Raw genomic sequence first — 20191 nt, 5'->3', positions numbered from 1 at the left:
AGCTCATCTCTTTTCCTCTTTGTTACTTGCTTTGTCCATTTAATAAGGGGTTGGGCTCTGATGAAAGCCCACATTGAAATCTAAAAGAAAATATTATTGTTATCTGATATTTCTACAAGAGTAATTTTTGGACAACATCCTTCTAAAACATATGACATCTGCCCTGTCAACTAACAAGCTTTGCCTGGTCCAATGATCTCCTAAGCTTCTTTCTTCAGGACAGCATCATTTATCTGTAAAGGCAAGGCAGCTGGAAAAGTGGATAAAATTCTATACAAAGGCATGCGTAGCTTAGGAAGTCTTTGATCCAAAGACCACTGGAACCTTGGAGGTTCTTTGGAGGGAAACACTACCTCTAATTCCCTTCTCTGGCCATACCATTGCCTGCTGTGAGGAGAGGACCACGGTGTTCGTGGTTCTTCAGTCTCAGCCAGTGCAGTTGCACAGCACAGTGAGCTTGACTCACTGATGGTTCCCCGGCCATGCAATATTTGCTGCTAGCACTGTTGGAGCCTTTCTGATCTGAAAGTCTTTGGCAAATTGTGGAAAGTGGTCATTCAGGTAAAAATTTGCTAGGAATCAAGTGGCTTTCTCTTTTCAGGCTGCTGCATTACAGTGAGGAAAGACAAGGGATGATTTGAGTGCTCAGTGGACTTGGAGTACTCAGCAGACAGACCGAGTTTTTCCTCTCACTCTCTGAAGTCCTCTTCACGTACAGGATCTAGACTTGCTACTTACATTCATAGCACATGGACACTCAAAATAATTGATTTCCTAGTGGATGTCTTGTTTCTCAACTTAAAGAGCAGTAAGGTTCAGTTTTATGATGTTAAAGTTGTGTCATTGGCAAAAACATTGGGTCAGCTAAAACATGTTTTATAAGACTTGTGTGTTCTCGCTTCCTCTTTTATGTGAAAGGGTTTTTTTTTTTAATTTCTTCCTGTTGCATTGGAGGAAAAAACCCCACAATGCTCCGTATTAACCAGTTGGTCCAACTTCATTTGCTTGAAGACAAACTCTAAAATCAATGTTTTGATAAGTAAGCATTGAAGTTCTCTTGGACTGAGCCTGTGGTTTTGCTCTTGGAATGGACTTCAGAATACAGTGAGAGAGTTGTTGACTCACGGCAGATGCCAGGGCAGTGCCTGAACCACGGGAGCTGCTGCTTTGCTGTGCCAGACTGCTCTGGCCTCTGGCAGACTCGGTGTTAATCAGAGCAGTGCTGAAACCTGCTCTCTTAGTTCATTCAGAGACAAATATTTTGCTTTTGTGATGAACTCCACCAACAAGGGTTTGGTTTAGCGGGCAGGGAAGAGATAACAGAGGAAAGCTATAAAGCAGTGGTTATTAGGAAATAATTGACATTTTATTTTCTATGCTTTTTTGCTGATTATGCAAATTCAATACTTCTTTGCAAATAATTGGATACCCTTAAACAAAGCATATGTTGATAGGGTGTGTGTTTTCATTGTTTTCTGATCATTGTGTCTTAAATGATGCAATTTTTCATTTGGCAGAATGTACACAAGGAGGTCATTATGAAATAAGGAAGTATTAGCAAACATCAGAAAATAGAGGTTCCTCAACTTCATTTTACAGCATTCTTTTCTTTTGAGTCTTGCAGTCAGATTTTTTATTGAGCTTCTTGAAGGAATTGATCTTTTTTCTGCAGTTATAGAGAAATAAGAGTGAAGGTGACACAGATACATTTTGTGTTTGTTTGCTTGTTTGTTTTTGTTTTACCACTGATGGATGTTAGTAAAGACCTCAGCAACAGTCAAACCCAGTTTAAAGGACTAGAATTTTTCTTGAAGAGCCAGGATTTTGCCCTGTATTAGTGACCCAAAGTTTGTTTAAGTATGTTCTTATAAATATACAAAGATTCAATAAAGGCACCACAACTGTCCCACCATTTAAAATACAGTTATTAGTTCAGTTTCCAAGGGAATTATGTCTGGAAGCAGTATGATCCAGCACAGGATTATATTACAACTTTTTCATTCCACACTGGTATCAGAATCCAAACTGTGCCTCTATTTGGTTTATAAATTTGTTTTTCTGAACATTTGCAGAATTGTAATATCTTAGTTTTGCCAAAATCAGACCTCAGTTTGGCAGACGCTTCTTTTATCAATTCCAGTTGTTCTTCCACAACCCTTTGAGGATTTTCTTTTTCATGTAGTCAATACTCTACGTACTCCATCGTGCATTAAATTAGAAGACACGTCAAATACATCTGTATTTAAACATGAATTGTATTACTTCTCTCTTATTTTTGGCCTAGGCTAAGTTTTGCTCTACATTAAGTATTTTGGAATGACAAATGCTTGCAGTACAGTATAGCATCTAAACTGTAGTGGGTTTTGTTATGATTACAGTGTTGTCATGGTAATATAATTTTTGCAAATGAAAAGCCAGGGTTCACATCTGTAGTTCTTACAAATCCTGGAAGTCCTGAGACAGGTCAGTTAGTCATACATTTTACAGTATTCCAAATACAATAAGCTTTCTAAAGTCTTAGCAGTGTACAGTATCAAACAGAATTAGCTGGGAACTCTGAAGAAAGTACTTAATGCAAAAAAAAAAAAAGGAGACAAATGTAATAGCTGGATTTTAAAATGCCTTTTTTGTCTTTGCTCAAGAGAACTGCTCTTTGCACCTCACCTAACACATCAGCTCACTGGAGAGCCAAGCCAAGCCGTGTCAGTTCACCACCCATGTAACGTGTGGTTTACATGGAGAAGGCACTTCACAGTGGGAAGTTGTGTTCTACCTTCTGAATGATCTTCAGATGAGTAATGGGATAAAGAAAATGCAATTTAAAAGTCACTGAGAAAGTCCATTTCTGGAAGTAACGATTCAAGTACAGCTAAAAAAGTGTACTTGTTTTACACCAACAGAGCATCCAGGAGTGTGCCAAGGTCTGACAGAACGGCCTAAACAGCTCCATTTCATGACAAAAGCAGCTGATGAACAGGACAGGGTGCTGGCTCTCTGCAGTGGTTGTGATAGGCTTTTCTTGGCCATTAGGCATTGATCTTCCCCACGCTGGGTCAGCCTCTCCTGGTTGAGACTGCTGTGATTCCTAAAGGGACATGGGCTCCATCAGGAACTGTATATCCAGTCTGGAAGTGATGGTAAAGAGATGATGAAGTGATGTAAACTGATGCCAGGATGGCATAGAAATAATAAGAGTGCACAACCCAGTATGAGTTTTGTCATTAGAATACCCATCTTTTTATTTCTCGTCTATTTTTTAATTTTGTTATATCTTAGATCTCATTAAATGCAGAAATCACAATCTAACCATGAACTTTAGCTATTTTCTTGCTTTCTTGATCCAGTAAAATTTGTTTCTGAAGTGTAAGTATCTCTTAATTAAGAACAAACTTGTAATGGAAATGTGATATTTAGTCAAGTGCCCGAAAAAGTAGGGGAAAAAATTGCCCGCGCTTTTAATAAACAACTCTTGGTGTCTTTTTTTTTCCTCTGTGTGACTGCAGTCTATGAGTCTGATAGAGATTGGGAACCCCTCACAAAGCCTGGAGAACGTGTGTCGCTGGGCCTACTTGCAGCAGAAACCCGACACTGGGCACGCCGAGTATCACGACCACGCCATCTTCCTCACCAGGCAGGACTTTGGTCCATCAGGCATGCAAGGTGTGTGTCTGGGTTTGTTCTGCATTTGCATTTGTTACCGAGCCAGGCTAGCCACTTAAAGTTTAATTGTATCTCCTTTGCTGAGCTGTGCGCAGTGTTTTCTTTCCTCAAAAGCTCCGCATTGAGCCATTTTCAGTTGTAACTGCTTCACTTGTTATTTGATCCTTTCTTACTGATTACCTATTGGATCCTTTCTGTGTTCTTACTGAAGCAAAGAAAATGGGATACATATGTACACAGTCCTGGAAATGCGCAAAGATTAAATAATAGATTTTGTGTTTAAAAAGTTCCAATGCTGTTGCTGTGTTAGAGCTGAATTGCATGAAATGTGGTCATAGAGAGGTCTGGCATAGCAGGGCCAAGCGCTGTCCACTTTTTTCTTTTTTCAGACCTCTGCCTCATGTGAGATCAGGTTTTTCACCAGAGGGGAGAAATCTCAGAGCTTTCCCATTCATTTTGAGTTGGCCAGAACTGCTGTCAACACAGGGCTGGGGCTTTGCTCCCTGAGGGCTGGTATTTGGCTGCTCCATACAGCAGCACGTGGTGTTCTTTGCCTCTGTTGTCTTATGCACTTAGAAAAGGCAATCATAGGGCAGTCCAAGAGGTGACAAGAATCTTCTTGGTGAGCCAGGAAGTTTTCATTTGTTCAAGGCTGGTTTCATCTGTTTCCTAGATGAAGGAGCACATAATAAATGTTTGGGGGCAGAGGTCTTGAGAGGATCACTTCAACTATGCTTGTGTCACAACAGTGAACAGAGCTCACCCTAGAGCTTCCCACCACGCTGATTTTTCTGTACTTGCTCATTTTGTGAAACACTTGGTGTTTCTCACAGGCTACGCTCCTGTCACTGGGATGTGCCATCCTGTCCGGAGCTGCACTCTCAACCATGAAGATGGTTTTTCATCTGCATTTGTGGTGGCTCATGAAACTGGACATGTGTGAGTACAACTGGACATCTGTGTTGTGCCTTAAATGGCTTTTGGTACAGACAAATGCTGATGTCATTGAACATATGCAATTGATGTTAAGAAACAATATTCAGGGTTAGCTCTGGTTTCAGGTCTCAGCTCTCACAAAGCTTTCTTTATGGTCTTAAGTAAGCTTTATATTTTGGGATTTTCAAATGGGAAAAAAGAACTAATAACAAAATATCTTCCAGGGCTGCTGTGGGACTAGATTGAATGATGAATTGTAGTCTCCTGGTGGAAATGTAAAGTACCCATAATAAAGAAATATGAATTCACTGAGTCAGTGAAACACAGTATTCTTGCCAGCAATCCATACTAAATAAGTACATAATCTGTATATGTTACTGCTGATAAAGGAAACAATACTGTATAGAAGCGAGGTGCCAAGCACTGCAGTTACAACTGTTCTATATATCTCATATAAAAAATGCAATCATTTTACCTCTTGACATGATTTGAACCCGTGCCTGGGCAGCAGTTGTTAGAGCTTTGTTTTTTCCCAGCTCTTTTTAGTTTCCCTGTTTTCCCTCCAGAGAACTCCCACTGATTTCCCATTTTCTCTTTGGTAGAATAACAGTTACCAGAAGGCTTTTTCTGAATAGTTTCCATCTATTCTGTTTTCCCTAAGAAAGCCTGCCGGCCCTTTCTCTTTTTTTAAACAATAAAGTGCCAAAATTTATTGAAATCACCATAAATATATCTTAGTTAGACAGAGACACCTATTTGAGACTCAGTTAGTATTTGATTCCAGAATTTTTGAATTAGGAATGAAAAGAACGCAGCATGGGCTTTAAAAGAGACACCACTGCAGAAAGTTTGTAATCCCTCAGGTCATATTCAGCCCCAGTCTGTTAATTTGGTTTAACTATGGACAGATATTGCCCACATTAGTCCAATAGTGCTTATTAAAAAGGCAATATAAGATCCTAACAAAGGAAAGGAACAAATGTATTCATAATAAATCCAAAAAGAAATTTTAAAATATCTGTAATTTGGGGTAATTTTCTAGAAAGCATCCACCACTTTCCAGGCTGTTTCACATTTAAACAATGTGGGATTGCTCTTGGGCAACAGCAGCTTGTCTGAACTAGCTTTCTGTGTGGTGCTTTTCTTTATTTCCATGTAAAAAAAGTCTGCAGTTGCAAAATACTTTAAATCCAAGCTAAGGTGTAATTTTTTTTAGAAGTTACATAAAGTCCTGGATAGCTCCAGCTTAGAGCCAGGGAACATTTCTGTTAGTATTCTTGGAGGGTGGGCAGGCTCAGTAATTCAGAAATGGATTCACATTTAGCTGTAGTAATTCACAAATGTGCATGTGCACAAAGTCCACAAGAGGCATTTTCAGGTTTTTTCGAAAGTGGATTAGGCTAATGACATGAAGGTACTCTCAAGGGTCGATCCTTCCATGCGGGAGTTACTCCAGACCAGCTCTTTAGCTGCAGCCTCACCCTTATTCCCATGACTTTGCTCATGTGAACAAGGGCCATGGGACTTCAGAACCCTGCTGGCACCAACCCCTGGTGACATGGGGAGGGGACAGCACTCGGAGCCCACCCGCAACGTCACCGCTGTGTCTCTGTGTGCGCGGGGCAGTTTAGGAATGGAGCACGACGGCCAAGGGAACCGCTGTGGGGACGAGGTCCGGCTGGGCAGCATCATGGCCCCCCTGGTGCAGGCTGCCTTCCACCGCTTCCACTGGTCCCGCTGCAGCCAGCAGGAGCTGAACCGCTACCTCCAGTGAGTACTGCGTGGCAGCCTCTGCCCCCCGTGAGGGAGCGCGTGGGAGCAGCTCTGCATCCCGCCTTCGCTTTGATCTCAGCCCATTCTAAATGATCTTGGTTGCATTTGCGTCTGTTCATTTTCTGGACATTGAGGGTGTATCTGCTGTCCTGTCAGGGATGATGGAAGGCATTGTTGTGAATCTCACTGTTGACTTTCCTCCTTCCCTTCCCTAGTCTCTAGCTGAGGGCTGCCTTGGCTGCCCAGCAGTGTTGTGTCTGTCGTGCCATTTGTTGCTTATGATACCTGTCAGTGACAAGGTGGTGCTGCCTAGAGAGGAAAATCTGCCCTTTAAGTGATCAGGACTGTCCTTGACTTTAGTAGATATCTGAAGAGCACACATGGTTCCAGAATCAGTTCTTCAGTTGTTAATTTTTCTTTCAGCATCTTAAATGCAAAAGCTGTTTAAACAGCTTCATCCATGCCCTTGCCTTCCTTTTTGGACCTGACACTTCAGGCATTAGACCTGTGTGGAGTTCCCTGACAAATTCTGTTGTTTATGACCTTTTTTTTGCTCCTTACAGAAAAAAACCCTCCCCTTGTTATGTGCAAGTTGTATAAAAATACAGGGAAACTACTACTATAACCAGCAAAAGCTGAAAATGAGTAGGAAAAAAGTGCAGCAAAATACATGAAGTAAACATGAGTCAGTCTTTTTGTCAATATTTTTATTATCGAAGATATCTTAGGTGTGGCAATAAGGAATAAAAACATGGTGAGGGAAGTGTGATTGTTTCAATTAGCAAAATCCTCCAGAGCTTTAGCCATTAAATAAAAATCATCTGGCCTAGAGGGCTGCTTTACGTTCTTTTAAATACAACTATTTATAAAAAGTCTTATAACAAAGCAGAATGATGGTTTACTTTGAAGAAAATCTAACCTCAAAATTCTGCTTTCTGCTATTGGTAACTTCAAGGCAACCTTAATGATTGCCAGGATGGGCTCGTGTATGGTGTCCTTATGTCTGTAAAATAACTGGGAGACATTTCAGAGACCCTGTGGACTGTGCTGGTGTTGTGAATCAACCAATACTTACACTGGGTTAACCATTTGGTGGGACTGGCATCAATCCTTTGTGCTGGCATGACTTGGTCAGATGTAATTCTACAGGCTGTCCTCACTCCTTAGGAGCAGAGGAGAAACTTCCACGTTGATCACACAGAAAGGACACTTAGTTTAAACTATGGATGGAGCTGGGAAGCGATCAGGAGAAGCAGAGAGAGGGAACAAACCCATGTGAAGTCTGTAAATGAGTCATTGCTTCTCAGGGAGGACACAGGGAAACTGTAAGCTCAGTGGTATTCTGGGCTGGTTACCCTGGTCTCTGCTTTTCAAACCTCACTTGAAAGACAGCTGCAGGCAGCAAGAAATTCCACAAATGGAAAATTAATTAGACTTTCTTTTCTTCTTGGTCTCATGTGGATTCTTGCTTTGATTCTTTTCACATAAGGAGCTTGGAGACTGATAGGAATTTACCTGCAAGCTAAATGGAAATTACAATGGAAGGGCTTCAAAAAAAGACATGTAGAATCCATTGAAGGTAGATACGACGTGCTAAAGTGAATGTGGCCATAATTGCAATATTAGCTGCTCTTCAGGACCAGCATCTGAGAAATTGTAGGCTCTATTTTATTTGGAACAAAAAGGCAATGAAACCACAAACACTGTGGAAGCCTCACAGCCCCATCTGTTCCTGTAATTTTTGCCTGTTGCAGTTCCTACGATTGTCTGCGGGATGATCCCTTCGAACACGACTGGCCTTCCCTTCCTCAGCTGCCAGGGATTCACTACTCCATGAATGAGCAGTGCCGATTTGACTTCGGTCTGGGATACATGATGTGCACAGCTGTGAGTACTTAACTTTAGCTTCTGCTATTTCTCATCCAGGAGTGGTCTGTGTCTCTGAAATGTCCTTAATAGGGACAGGGTAGTGAAGCCCACAAGGAAAGATGTTTTGCCTTCTTATCTGTAAGCAAGGATTTACAACTGAATGTTGACATATATGTTATTTTAAATATGTATTGGTTTGGTTTCTTTTTTTTTTTACTGGAGATACAGAAGTAATTATTGTGTAGTTTCATAAATATCTGTAGTTGTCAAGCAAACAAACTTGCTGTGTTATTGAGCCTCCTCCTGCTGGCAGCTGGTTATTTTGCTACAAAACTCCCACCCGGATGTGGAAGGAGATGGATTTGCTGCCACATCTCATAGTGCTAGCACAGGGCAACATGCTTTTATGATCCAATCTTATGGAAAGTGTAATGCATTTTGATACCTTGTAAGAGAAAATAGGCCTCACAGCGAGTAAAGCGACTTGTAAGGGCTCTTGATGACATGGCTGGCTCTCGTGTATGAGGAAAACAAGAGGCAAAGTCTAAGTTTAAAGCAAGGCAAGATTAGTGCTATTCTCAGTGGACTGGCCTCAGAAAATAGTCTTCTGCAGGAGGGCTGTGTCTCCCACCTCCAGCTCCTCAAGTAGAACTAAATATTAAATGGAAAGAGATGTTTTCAGCTGATGGCAGCTGCTGACACATAACATTTCTGCTTTCATTCCCATCTGAATGAATATATATGTCGAGCAGTGTCCCTAGATAATGGATGAGAACCTTTACAGCATGAGTTGTAGTGTTGTGTCTTTATACAATTCCCTCTGATGCTGCCTTGGAAGAATGTCCCATCCAAAGAGAATCTTTTCTTACAGCCATCCTCCAGAGCATGGGAGATGGAGGCTTTCTATTCTTCTCTGCTCAGAATAGCCAAAAGCATGTCCAGACATCATGATTTAGTGTGTTTTGTGGTGGGTGGTTCCCATCCTCTCCTATAGAAGCCTTTGCATTGTAGGTAAAACGCTGATTTATTCATTGGATTGGGGACCTGATCTCAAATTTCCATCCCCCTAAGAAGGGGATTACAACAGCTGAGCTAAAGTCTGAGCAGTTCATTTCCATCTCCCATGGGTGCACAAGGATTTTTTGCTCTGTTTGCCAAATGAAGCAGCCCCATTTGGAGAGGCTGTAAGAAAAGGCAGCATGTGTCTCACTGCCTGAGGAAGCTGGTTGGTCACTTGTAAAACTATTTTTGCCTGACTTTATTCCATTGCATGCAGATGGGATCTCGCCTCAGAGTCATGATTCTGTATGCTCAAATATTCAATCCACAGACATCCCGGTGCTCCTCAGGGATCAGCCCTAACAGCTGGCATTTTATACCTAGAAAAGGAACTCCCCCATCTTCAGCTTTTGTTGCGGTTTCCAGTGGGAGCTCTTTCAAAGCATCATCTACTCTGATTTCTTTTTGTGTGTTCCAGTTCCGTACATTTGATCCCTGCAAGCAGCTGTGGTGTAGCCACCCCGAGAACCCCTATTTCTGCAAAACAAAGAAAGGGCCTCCGCTGGACGGGACCATGTGCGCACCAGGCAAGGTGAGAGCTGGTGCCCTGTGTACCCACATGCCCGTGGGCAGTGTTTGTGTGCAGCTGGGGATGTTCCTCTCAAAATTAAGAGGAACAAGAGAAGAACCTGTCTGGAGGACCTGAGGTTTGTTAAGATGTGGGGCAAACTCCTGAGTGCAAGTGAAGTGCTGAGCATTAGCTCAGCTGGTTGGAGTGCGGTGCTAATAGCACATGGGTTTGATCTCTGTAGGGGCCATTCACTGAAGAGCTGGACTTGATGATCCTTGTGGATTCCATCCAACTCAGAATATTCTGTGATTCGGAGCAGTGTGAGGAGAGGACATGGGGTGAGGGCTGGTGTGTCCTGCATGGCCATTCTGGGACCATTAAACCCCATCCTCAGGCAGCTCATGGCAGTATCTGCCCCACACAAGTCTCTGTGGCAAAGCCAAAAATGGGGAAATTTCCACTCTCCTATGACTCTTCTGAGGTCAGGGTGTTGTGCTTGGACCAGGGCTGTTGCCGTGGTGCTGCCTGGCCTCCCCCGTGCAGAGAGCAGTGGGAGCTGGAGAAACAGCCAAGCCACGGCCGCTGGAGCTTCCCGGAGGGGAAGGATGGATGTGGGAGTTGAGTGCCAGCTAGCGAGAACCCACATGACAGCACAGAGGGACTGTGAGCAGAGAAGGGCAGGTCTGTGGAGGTGGATTTGCAGGTTTGATGAGAGCCCAGGGAGGCATGAGGAGTGGTGGAGGGATGTGTGGGGTGGTAAAGGCTCAGAGAGCTCTGGCCGCGCAGCCACTGCGCTGGAGCTGCTCCCAGCCCCAGTTATCCTCCGTGGGATCACACTCTGCTCACAGTGGGTCTGAACTCCAAGTCCTTTGAAGTCTGATGGAAAAAATCTGGCTTCCCTAGGCTTTGGATGCAGTGACTGAGGGGGAGAGGAAGATGTCGCTACTTGGAAAGGTTTTTTTATAACCCAGTGTATGACATCATTTATGCAATAAATGAACCGTATTAGCAGCTGCTGTTATGGTTTGAAAAATCTTTTTTTATGAAAAAGTTATGTTAAATTAATTTGCCAGCAAGTCACACTCTATTCAAACCACTCCCTTCTGGATTTCTTTTCTTTAAATTATTCCCGTTACAAAAGCTTTGTCTCTTTTAAAAAAAAAAAATAAAAAGAATTAGGTTACAATCCAAAATTTTAGACAATTTATTTGGATACACTTTTCTTTATCTTGATTTTTATATTAAAATATTCATGATCCTCACGGTGAGACTGCAAGGAATCATCTTAAAAAAAAAAGTTATATTCCATTTTGTTGCATCACCCTCTTCCCTGAGCTATTCATTCATATTAGTATTTGAACAGAAATGAGGAGAAAAAAGGAATTTGTAACCCTACAGTTAAGGATCTGTCAGTGCTTCCATTATAAACAGTTTGTCAGGATATTATGCAACTCAGCTGTAAAAATTTTCTTTGGACTGGAACTTGGGATCCAAGGCTTCAGCAAGCTGTGCAGACAGCCAGGCTTTTGAGCTCTGCAGAGATGCAAGAGAGTATGTGAGCATTCTGAGGTTTCAGTAGATGATAGGACTCTGACTGTTTTATTCTCAAGGGAGCTGTCCCAGTTTTTTGATAAATAAACTTACTGCCACCTTCCAGAAGAAGAACCTGAGAAAAGGATAAAAAATGAAAACCATTTTATTAGATAAGGCTCAGCAGTCTGAACTAAATGGTTTGGGTTTTTTTTTTAAATAGTGGGAGTTCTGGAGGTTATATAGCTGACTTTATGTACCTAAGCTCAGCATTTGACCAGTGTATTTATTAGATATTACTGTTTTTAGCACAGGTACATCAGATCAATGCTTTTACATCTGTTCCTTTCCTTTTCATCCCTGCCCTTGATTTTGCCTTCCCCTGTTCACTCTCTTCCCAACTGGGACAATACCAGAGACTCTTTCCTGAATGCACGGGGCTGTAAAATGCATTTATTGCCCAAAGCTGGGACTCAGTTACTGTGGGGTAGCTTCCTTTCAGGTACATCTCCCAGGATACCTCATCAGCACTTGAGAAAAATAGAAAACAATTTCAAACATGATCTCCTATTTTCTTTGGAATCATGCCAGAAAAGTACAGAAACACAAGCAATTAAAGATGTTGATTGAGAAAGATTCATTTGTTTCCCACTTTAGAGATTTGCAGTTTTCATGATTTCATACCACTAATTCCCAGGGCCTATTTTAAGCTCAAACCAATCACAGCACTGCTGATGTGTCACAGAAACATCCTGGCTTTGCTGCAGCTGAGGGGACGGGATGCCAGAAATGAAAGTGGTGCTGGGCAGATGAACACGGCGTGTGGTGCGTGGATGTTCTCACCTGGGGCTGGTGTTCACATAACTGATAGCTGATCCCAAATCTAGCCAACTGATCCCAAATCTAGCCAGATGCCATTGAGGAGAATCCAGCCCAGCTGTCTTCTTCCTAACTGATGGTCAAGGGGCAAGAACAGCCATGTGGGAAATGTGAAATCTGTAGTATATTTTTGGCAGACAGGATGTTAAGGGGCATGTGTCTGCACACCCAGGCTGTGTCCTGGATGTCCCAGACACCACCCTTTGAAAGGGAAGATGAGGCTTTTGAGCATGTACATACATGTATGTGTACAGATAAGTATATATATTTATGTAAATGTTTGTAAGCTCTTCTGTGCCTGTGGTTACTTGAACTAAGTTGCCAAAAGAGTGGGGTTCTGCAATTTTGAAAACTTCTTAATGAGCCTTCTTGTGCAAATGGAGATACTGAGCAAACATTATGTTAATTGGCAGCAAACTAATAATTTGCTGGGTTTAAAGATAAAAAAAATAACATATTCTCCTGGACCTTCCCAGTCAGAAAAGAAAACTACTATTTTGACAGAATCCTGAAGGAAATAGAATAATTTATACTGCTCCCAGCTTGATTTTTTAAAACCAGATTGAATTTTCAACAGCAAGAGGGAGGTTTCTATCAGTTTTGTGAGGCTTTGATGATGCAGCCGCTGGAAATGGTCACATTACCTTCCACGAAATAACTCCAGTGTGTAAAGTTAAGCACATGGAAGTTCAGAGTCTTACTGTGGAGTCACAGACACTCTGTAAATTGCTATAGTAAGCCATGCAGACAAGACATAACTGTGCAAAGCTAAACTGCCTGGCATTCTGTAGATTGAAAGAAAACATATGCTGTCAGCTGATAATTTATTTACTTGTATACAATTCTGTCAGCTCTACCATTAGCCTCAGGCTTCTGAATCCAGGCAAACTTCAGAAATCTATCATCAGTTTTTGTTATTCCATTTTTTTAAAATATTACTCTTCTGGGAAGACATTTATGTCGGCTGAAGGAGCTAACTGCTCTCCACAGGGTAGAAATAAAACCCAGAGTCAGTCACGCAGGGAGATCACATGTTTGAGTCCATCTGCTTGCTGCAGTAACTAACATCAAGGTTTGCAGCACCTGAGCCTCCTTTTTTTCTTTTCTTGGAGAGAGGTTAAGAGCCTGGTAGCTGCTCCTGCCAACCAAGCTGATGTTGCTCTTGGATTTGGCTTCTGTGCCAAGGATCCAGCACAAACCTAGCAGGTCTTCTCTTTGCTTGCACTGTGCTAATGAGATGATCTGAGTGAAACTTGGAATGATTTTTTACTCTGTCAGGAAAGGAAGGGAATGATTAAATATTGAAATAAATAGATACTTTTGAGAAGAAATATGGACCAAGAAAAAAGGTTTCTTAAAACACTAATGGGTACTCAAAGCAATGCAGTTAATTTCCCACTGAGAAAGCTGACCTCAGCTTCTCTCGGAGACAGGAGACAGATGGGTGAGTGTGTGCTGTGTTAGTCACCACAGAAATGGAGAATACTTGCTTCTCCACTGAAGAAACTTTCCCTGCCTCAGAGTAGTCCTCAGTGTAGGAACTTTCAGTTCATCCCTTGCAACTAATTATTTTAAACAGATGGAGCAGAGCGGGCCAGCCTGCGTGTGATGGGGAATACAAATAAATCAGTAATCCCCTCCTGATGGGACCCCAGGAGAGTGAGGAGAACTGAGCACCCCCGGCCTTGGTGCACTATGAGGGTTACTTGGTAGGCCCTGGAGCATCAAGTGAGGAGATGAGAGAGGTGCCCATTGCTGCCCAATATAAAATAGTTACCCACAGAAGATCTTCAATTCTTGGAAAATTGACTTGCAGATGTGTTAAGCCCACAGGAACACACTGGTTCTTTTTTTGGCATCCACAGCAGTTGTTTCAAAGAACTGCTGAAAACAGCAGTGGAATGTTTTACTGCAAGAAATTTAAGCTCCCTGTCCTGGAAAATGCACTTGTTTTGGACTGCCCTGGTTGCCAGAAAAATAGGCGAGACTGCAAGAAGTCATCTTCAACTAAGAAAACAATTTGCATTTACCCATTTTTTTTCTCATTTTAAAAAAGAAATGCTTTGATATGCTTCATTCTTTAAGTGAAACCCCATGTTTATGAAGGGAATAGTGCTTGGCTCTTTTCCTCCTCATTATGTAGTTAATGTAGTAGCAATAGGAAGGGTTGGCTTTAACTTCCTTTATTACACTGGAGATTGCTCTGTCTCTGGTTTTACCTTCTCATGCATTTTCTTGCATGGATCTGCACAGAGTAAGATTCATTAGTGAATAATTTTGTTTTCTGTAGGCTCCTTTCTTTTAATCCACAAAAAAAGGCAGAGCTGGGGATGACTCATTTTACACAAATGCTTCTCTCCTAATAGCTCTGCCTCAGCTTCCCAACAATCAGCATCTGACCAGCTTCTCCACTAAAAATCAGTGCTGCTCTTCTCTTTACACAGCAAAGTCAATAACACTATTCCATGTTTGCCTTCCAGTTCAGGGACCAGTCTCAATGTCAGAGAGGGGGGTTTATTAGAGGTTGTTGCAAACCTGCATCCTGCTATTCCTGACTAAAACAGGGAAAAGAGGCTGGGAAACACAGTGTCACCACATGTCTCTCCCTCTCCTCCATGAGTCCAAGTACTGGATTCTGGATCATCACATAATGAACATAGGCTAAATGGCTCCTGAAATGGATTTGGTCACTGCTGTGGAACTTACACCTGAGAGATGCAGCAGCCTGATAAAAGGATGTGTGAGTAAGCACAGATCAGGAGCTGTCACTTCACATCTGCTTCCAAGCCCAGCTGAAATGTCTATTGACAAGCTGAAACATTGCCAACTTCCCCCACATTGCTGAATGGTCCCCTGGCAGCGCAGGGCCCCACGACTCAAACTGTTTGTTCAAACAAACCTCTCCAAAGCCGCAAGTAAACAGTCCCTGAAGGGTACAGCCCCGAGCTTCTAAACCAAAAAAAGCAAAGGACATATTAGCATTTTGCATTTCTTTCATGCTTTGCTGAATTATCTCTTGTTCTGTCAAACATCTAAGAAAAATCTGCCCATTACAGCTCTGGAGCAGGATTGGTATAATTGGCTTTGTGGTAACTCATCTATTTCAATATGTTTTGACTTTGAATATCTGAAGTCATGGGAATGAAAAAAAATAGTTGAAACTTAATTTCTACTCTCTCTTCTAGTCCTTGTCCAACCAAATCAGCTCCAAAATAAATTGCATGAATAAGGAGCCAGTCACTGAACAGATTAGTGAATCAGTAAGCTGTGCCTTGCTACCATTCTAATGATTCTCTCTTGAAATTCAGCATTATTAATGGTTATCCTTCACTTTTAGATTTGCCTTCCAGATCACTAATCGCTCTATGCTCAAGAACACTCTCCTGTTATATATCTTCTGATTTTGTTTTTGCTGGCAGCATGCATTTAGCCATATGCTTGTCTTGTGCAGCCTGCCAAATTCCTGCGTTCCAGGGCTTGTTAAGCTGTGTAAAATGTTGTTGTTGACTTGAATGTTAAGGAAAGTAAGTGACTGATTTCACTTGTTGTTGCAGCCATCTGTGCTCCTGAGCCAGAGCTCTCATCCCAGCAGTAACCGTTAACGCAGACAAACTGTGACAGTCTCATGCAAAGTCGTTTGTTTGCTGGAATATATTTTCCAGCACCCACACTTCATCAGTAGACTTTTATGAAAGCAGAAATAGTACTGAAAGGGGCCAGAATCTTGTGATCCTTGAGAAGAATTTTTTGTGACTTCAGCTGAGAAAAAACTCCATGATTATGGACTGGAGAAATTGGTGGAAAGGCATTGACAGGTTTCTTTAACAGGAGATGACAGTAGAGATGATCAGTACTGGAGCTATGAAGGCTCTTGAAATAAAATCCCTTAATAGTCTGAGGAATGCAGTAAATTCAACTGCTGTAGAATAACTGTATTAAAAACCAGGTAAAAGCAAGGAGAAAGTGTGGTAGGGTATGATGAACTGTGCAGCTGTAGGACAGTTCAGGGCTGTCCCTAAGGAATACCTCCTGGCTTTTTGGTCAAGTTTACCATGAGATGTCCAGGGAGACAGTGCAAAAGCTTTTAATTAATAGCATTAAGTCTACAATGTGAGCTTACCTTAATTCCATGACTTTGCTGATCACATTTATTATAGGAATATGGGTGTGGATTTGGGAGCAGCTGGGCAGGATGGTGCTGTGGCCAGAGCTCCTGACAGTGCTGCCTGGAGAGGCTGCAGGCAGCAGTGGAAGCAGAATGTTACTGTTAGCCTCCAATATTTGGGATTCTGCCATTTCCCTTAAATGATATCCCTGCTGCAGACAGATGATGAGGAAATGTAACATTGAGAACAGTTTAACAAACTTGGTAGACTTGAAACCTGCACGCACACATGTGCATACTGACATGTAAGGTTGTAAAATCTGAGTGAGTTTGGGATCATGGGCACAATCTGACAGCAAGTCCCTCTACTTTCTACTGGAGAGGTGAAAAAAAATCCAGAACTTGAGCCGAAAATTAAAATGTGTGGTACAACAGCTTCTCATCTGATATAAGTTAGTAATCTAATCATTCTGACATCTGATTCTCTCTTTCAGCATTGCTTTAAAGGTCACTGCATCTGGCTCACACCAGACATTCTGAAGCAGGATGGACACTGGGGGGCATGGAGCAAGTTTGGCTCTTGTTCCCGCACGTGTGGCACCGGGGTGAAGTACAGGACCCGGCAGTGTGACAACCCACAGTAAGAGACACCCCACTGATGTGGGGCTCCACTGAATGTGCAGAGGCTGCACAGGGAGGATCCTCAGTGCATGGCCAGTGCAGCAGTGCAGGAAAGGATGCTGAGTGGTGCTTGTTAAATCTGACCTATAGCATAAGTTGTCAGAAATTCTACTTTTGGCACCCTTAGCAAGCCATGAATCATCTTTATTTCTCAGTTTATCCATCTATTAAACTGGTTATGCAGTTACAAGGGCTAGTACAGTGCTGTGTGAGGCATAAGTAAAAGTTTAGAGTTCTACAGATCTTGTTTTAAAATGTGAGTATAAAATAATATAAGTGATGTACTGGATTTTTTAAAAACCATTTAAAAGGTTTTCTTTAATCCACCTTTTAGGATATTTCAACAAGAAGGTCTTAAAATATTTTCAACCTGTTTTCATTCCAAGTTGGAACAAAGCTCCTGAGATCAGAACTTTCCACAAAGTTAATTTTAGGAATTTTGAATTGTCTTGCTTTAATAACTTACATATGGGTCATTTAGATAGTGTAGAATGATTCCATTTCTGTAACAGTGAGAGCAAAGTATAGTTAATAAAGATTGGCATATACATATGATAGGAAATATGTAATTATTGCTATCTTAAAGTGTATCATAAAATGTCAAGATCCTAACAGCAAGGACTAAAACAATTGTTGGAATTAAATGATTTTAACAGAGAGAATATTTTTAACATTTAATTTCTTGGTTTGTTGATAAAGCAATTGAAGTTGGCTAGTATTAAAAATCATCTTATCATTGATTTGTTTTTTTTTTTTTTTTTAATTGAGTTTTATGAAGCAGCATTTTCAATGGAAATTGTTCTGTTAAGAAAACATTTGCCAGTTCTCTTTTCAGCCTTTATTACTTTGGCAACAGAGAAGCGACCTTTATAATTGTGGGCACAGCTTTAGCTGTAAAACCCATTTGCATGTAGGAAAAGCCTAACATGCTATTGAAAACGTTTTCTATGTTTCCTGGAAGAGGATGAAAACCCAGCTATAGGTCCTGAGCTCTGTGATGCCAGATCTGCCAGGGATCTGGTACACATCTGCCTGGGGGCACACACTGAGCTGGGCTGTTCTGCCTTTGCAGCTGCATTAAGGGTGAATGTGAATGAGTTTTGCTGTGTTTTCCTTTCCTGGCTACACCAAGAAAATGGCTTTTCTTGCCTTTATCAAGTAGTTTGAACCTCTACTTGCAGAAGTTGCTTTTTAACAGCTAAACAGTGACAGCAGGCTTTTAAGGAAATATATATTTTATGTATCAGAAATACAGCCCTGGCTTCATCAAGTGCCTACTGACATGACTGGGAATCAAATTGCTCCTCAAAAGATTTAATAGACACTTGATTAGTGAAATAATAGCAAAACTAACCATGGGGTTCTCTGCATGTCACAGTCCTGCCAACGGAGGCCGCACGTGTGTGGGGCCGAGCTACGAGTTCCAGCTGTGCAACACCCAGGACTGTCCCAAGGACTTTGAGGATTTCAGAGAGGAGCAGTGCCGGCAGTGGGACCCCTACTTTGAGTACCAGAACACCAAACACCACTGGCTCCCCTATGAACATGTTGATGGTGAGCAGCCCCTCTCCTGTCAAAACTAAAACCAGCTACAAATATGAATAAAAATTGTATAGGGAGGGGTAAAATTTCTTCCCAGGAAATCATGCCTCCTAAATCTGTTAGGAGGTGTTTGGAGGGATCAGTGAGTATCAGTGTAGAAGTGACTCAATTTATGCAATGCACTTGGATTTTACAAAAAACTTTGGACCCCATTCCCCAATGCCAGCTGTTAAATGGATTTACCATGAGATAAAAGGGAATGGTTTTGCATGGGAGGATGGTCCATTCTGAGAGCTGCAGAAGGACCTTGTGACACTAAGAGACACAAGAAGGCAAAGGAAGTGTGGTGTTAATGAATGCCAGTATTGGATGTGGGGGTAAAAACTGGGGTGGGTGTGTGTGTGTGTGTATGGATGGTGGGCTCTGAAGAGAAAGGCTGGGAATAGCTTTAGGAGAAGATCAGTTCAGTGACTGTGAAGGGAGAGATGGAGAGCACTGACCTGCCCCTGTGTACCTGCATGTTGTGCCTGCACTTTAAATACTCAGCCAGTGTATCTCAGGTTGTGCCCATCTCACCGCTGCCCAGGCTGCTAAAAACCCACAGCTGAACTCAGGCCAGAATAAAGCAAACATAAATAATGACTTCTGGATGAGGAGAGTTTGGATAAACCAGGACTTTTCACCCTGGAAAAGCAAGGATGTAGATTAAAAAGATAGAGTTACAGAGTTGTGAGTGGCCCAAAGAGACTGAATGTGGAATGATTGCTGAGATTCTCATAACACGAGCCTGGGAACAGCAAATAAAATTATCAGGTGGCAGATTTAAAACAAATAAGAGGAAAGGCTTAGTACAAAGCATTTAATTATCTTGAAATTCACTGCCATAGAAGGTTGCTGATGCCAGAAAGTTTTAGAAATTATTTTGAAAAATTCTTGACAGTTCTACAGTCCATTAAGAGCCATTAAACACCAAGTTCCAGTCATGATTTTGGAAATCCCCAAGTGGCAGTGTAGGAGGAACTGGGAGAATATTCTAAGAAAAGTTTCCACTTGGTTCCAGTGTCTTCCTCCAAATGCTGCTGGCACTGCTCAGGCAGCTGTTGGGTTGGATGGGTGCTGGCTCTCAAACCAGCAAGGTTGACAGAGATCATCTCCTAAAACAAAAATGTTCCTGTTCCTGTTAATGCTTCAGCTTAACTGTCAGTGCAAGTGCAGCTGGTTGCTTTGGGCCATGTCTGCTCTTGCCAGAAAACACACTGAGATGTTTTACCAAACAAAGAGGCAGAGGACAATGAGTCTCAGCTTGTTGAATGAGCAGTGTGAGCTGCTCACCGTTTTTGAACCCTAACACCTTATTGAATGACAAATTCTTGAGGGCAGGGTTGGCCTGGCAAGGGGCAGGTTCTGAGCACCTGCCCCATCCTCAGCCCAGCTGCCATCACTGGGAGGAGAAGGGTCATTTTGGGTGAATCATTTTGCATTCCAGTGAGAGGATACTCTGCCAGAAATTAATAGCAAATTCCTTATAATTAATTTGCCTGACTTTCTTCCCAAACAGTTTCTCAGAGTTCCCTCATTCTTTTCATGCCATCTTGGTCAGTCTGTTAGTCTGGGATTTTCAAAGGCACAGACACAGCCTCACAGCT

At 42.0% G+C, this 20191-nt stretch overlaps 1 protein-coding gene across 1 annotated transcript in view; it reads left to right on the top strand.

The window, feature by feature from the left end:
- ADAMTS2 (ADAM metallopeptidase with thrombospondin type 1 motif 2) overlaps positions 1–20191 on the top strand; it is a 174743-nt gene that overhangs the window by 133221 nt on the left and 21331 nt on the right. Inside the window, exons 6-12 of the mRNA XM_068205862.1 lie at positions 3504–3660; positions 4494–4599; positions 6223–6366; positions 8124–8256; positions 9716–9829; positions 16817–16962; positions 18382–18557. Of these exons, the coding sequence (XP_068061963.1) occupies positions 3504–3660; positions 4494–4599; positions 6223–6366; positions 8124–8256; positions 9716–9829; positions 16817–16962; positions 18382–18557 (976 nt within the window). The remainder of the gene's footprint in view (positions 1–3503; positions 3661–4493; positions 4600–6222; positions 6367–8123; positions 8257–9715; positions 9830–16816; positions 16963–18381; positions 18558–20191) is intronic.

This window comes from Anomalospiza imberbis, chromosome 15 (assembly GCF_031753505.1).
Source record: "Anomalospiza imberbis isolate Cuckoo-Finch-1a 21T00152 chromosome 15, ASM3175350v1, whole genome shotgun sequence".
NCBI classification, from domain to species: Eukaryota; Metazoa; Chordata; class Aves; order Passeriformes; family Viduidae; genus Anomalospiza; species Anomalospiza imberbis.
This window is presented reverse-complemented; position numbering and strand designations above follow the sequence as displayed.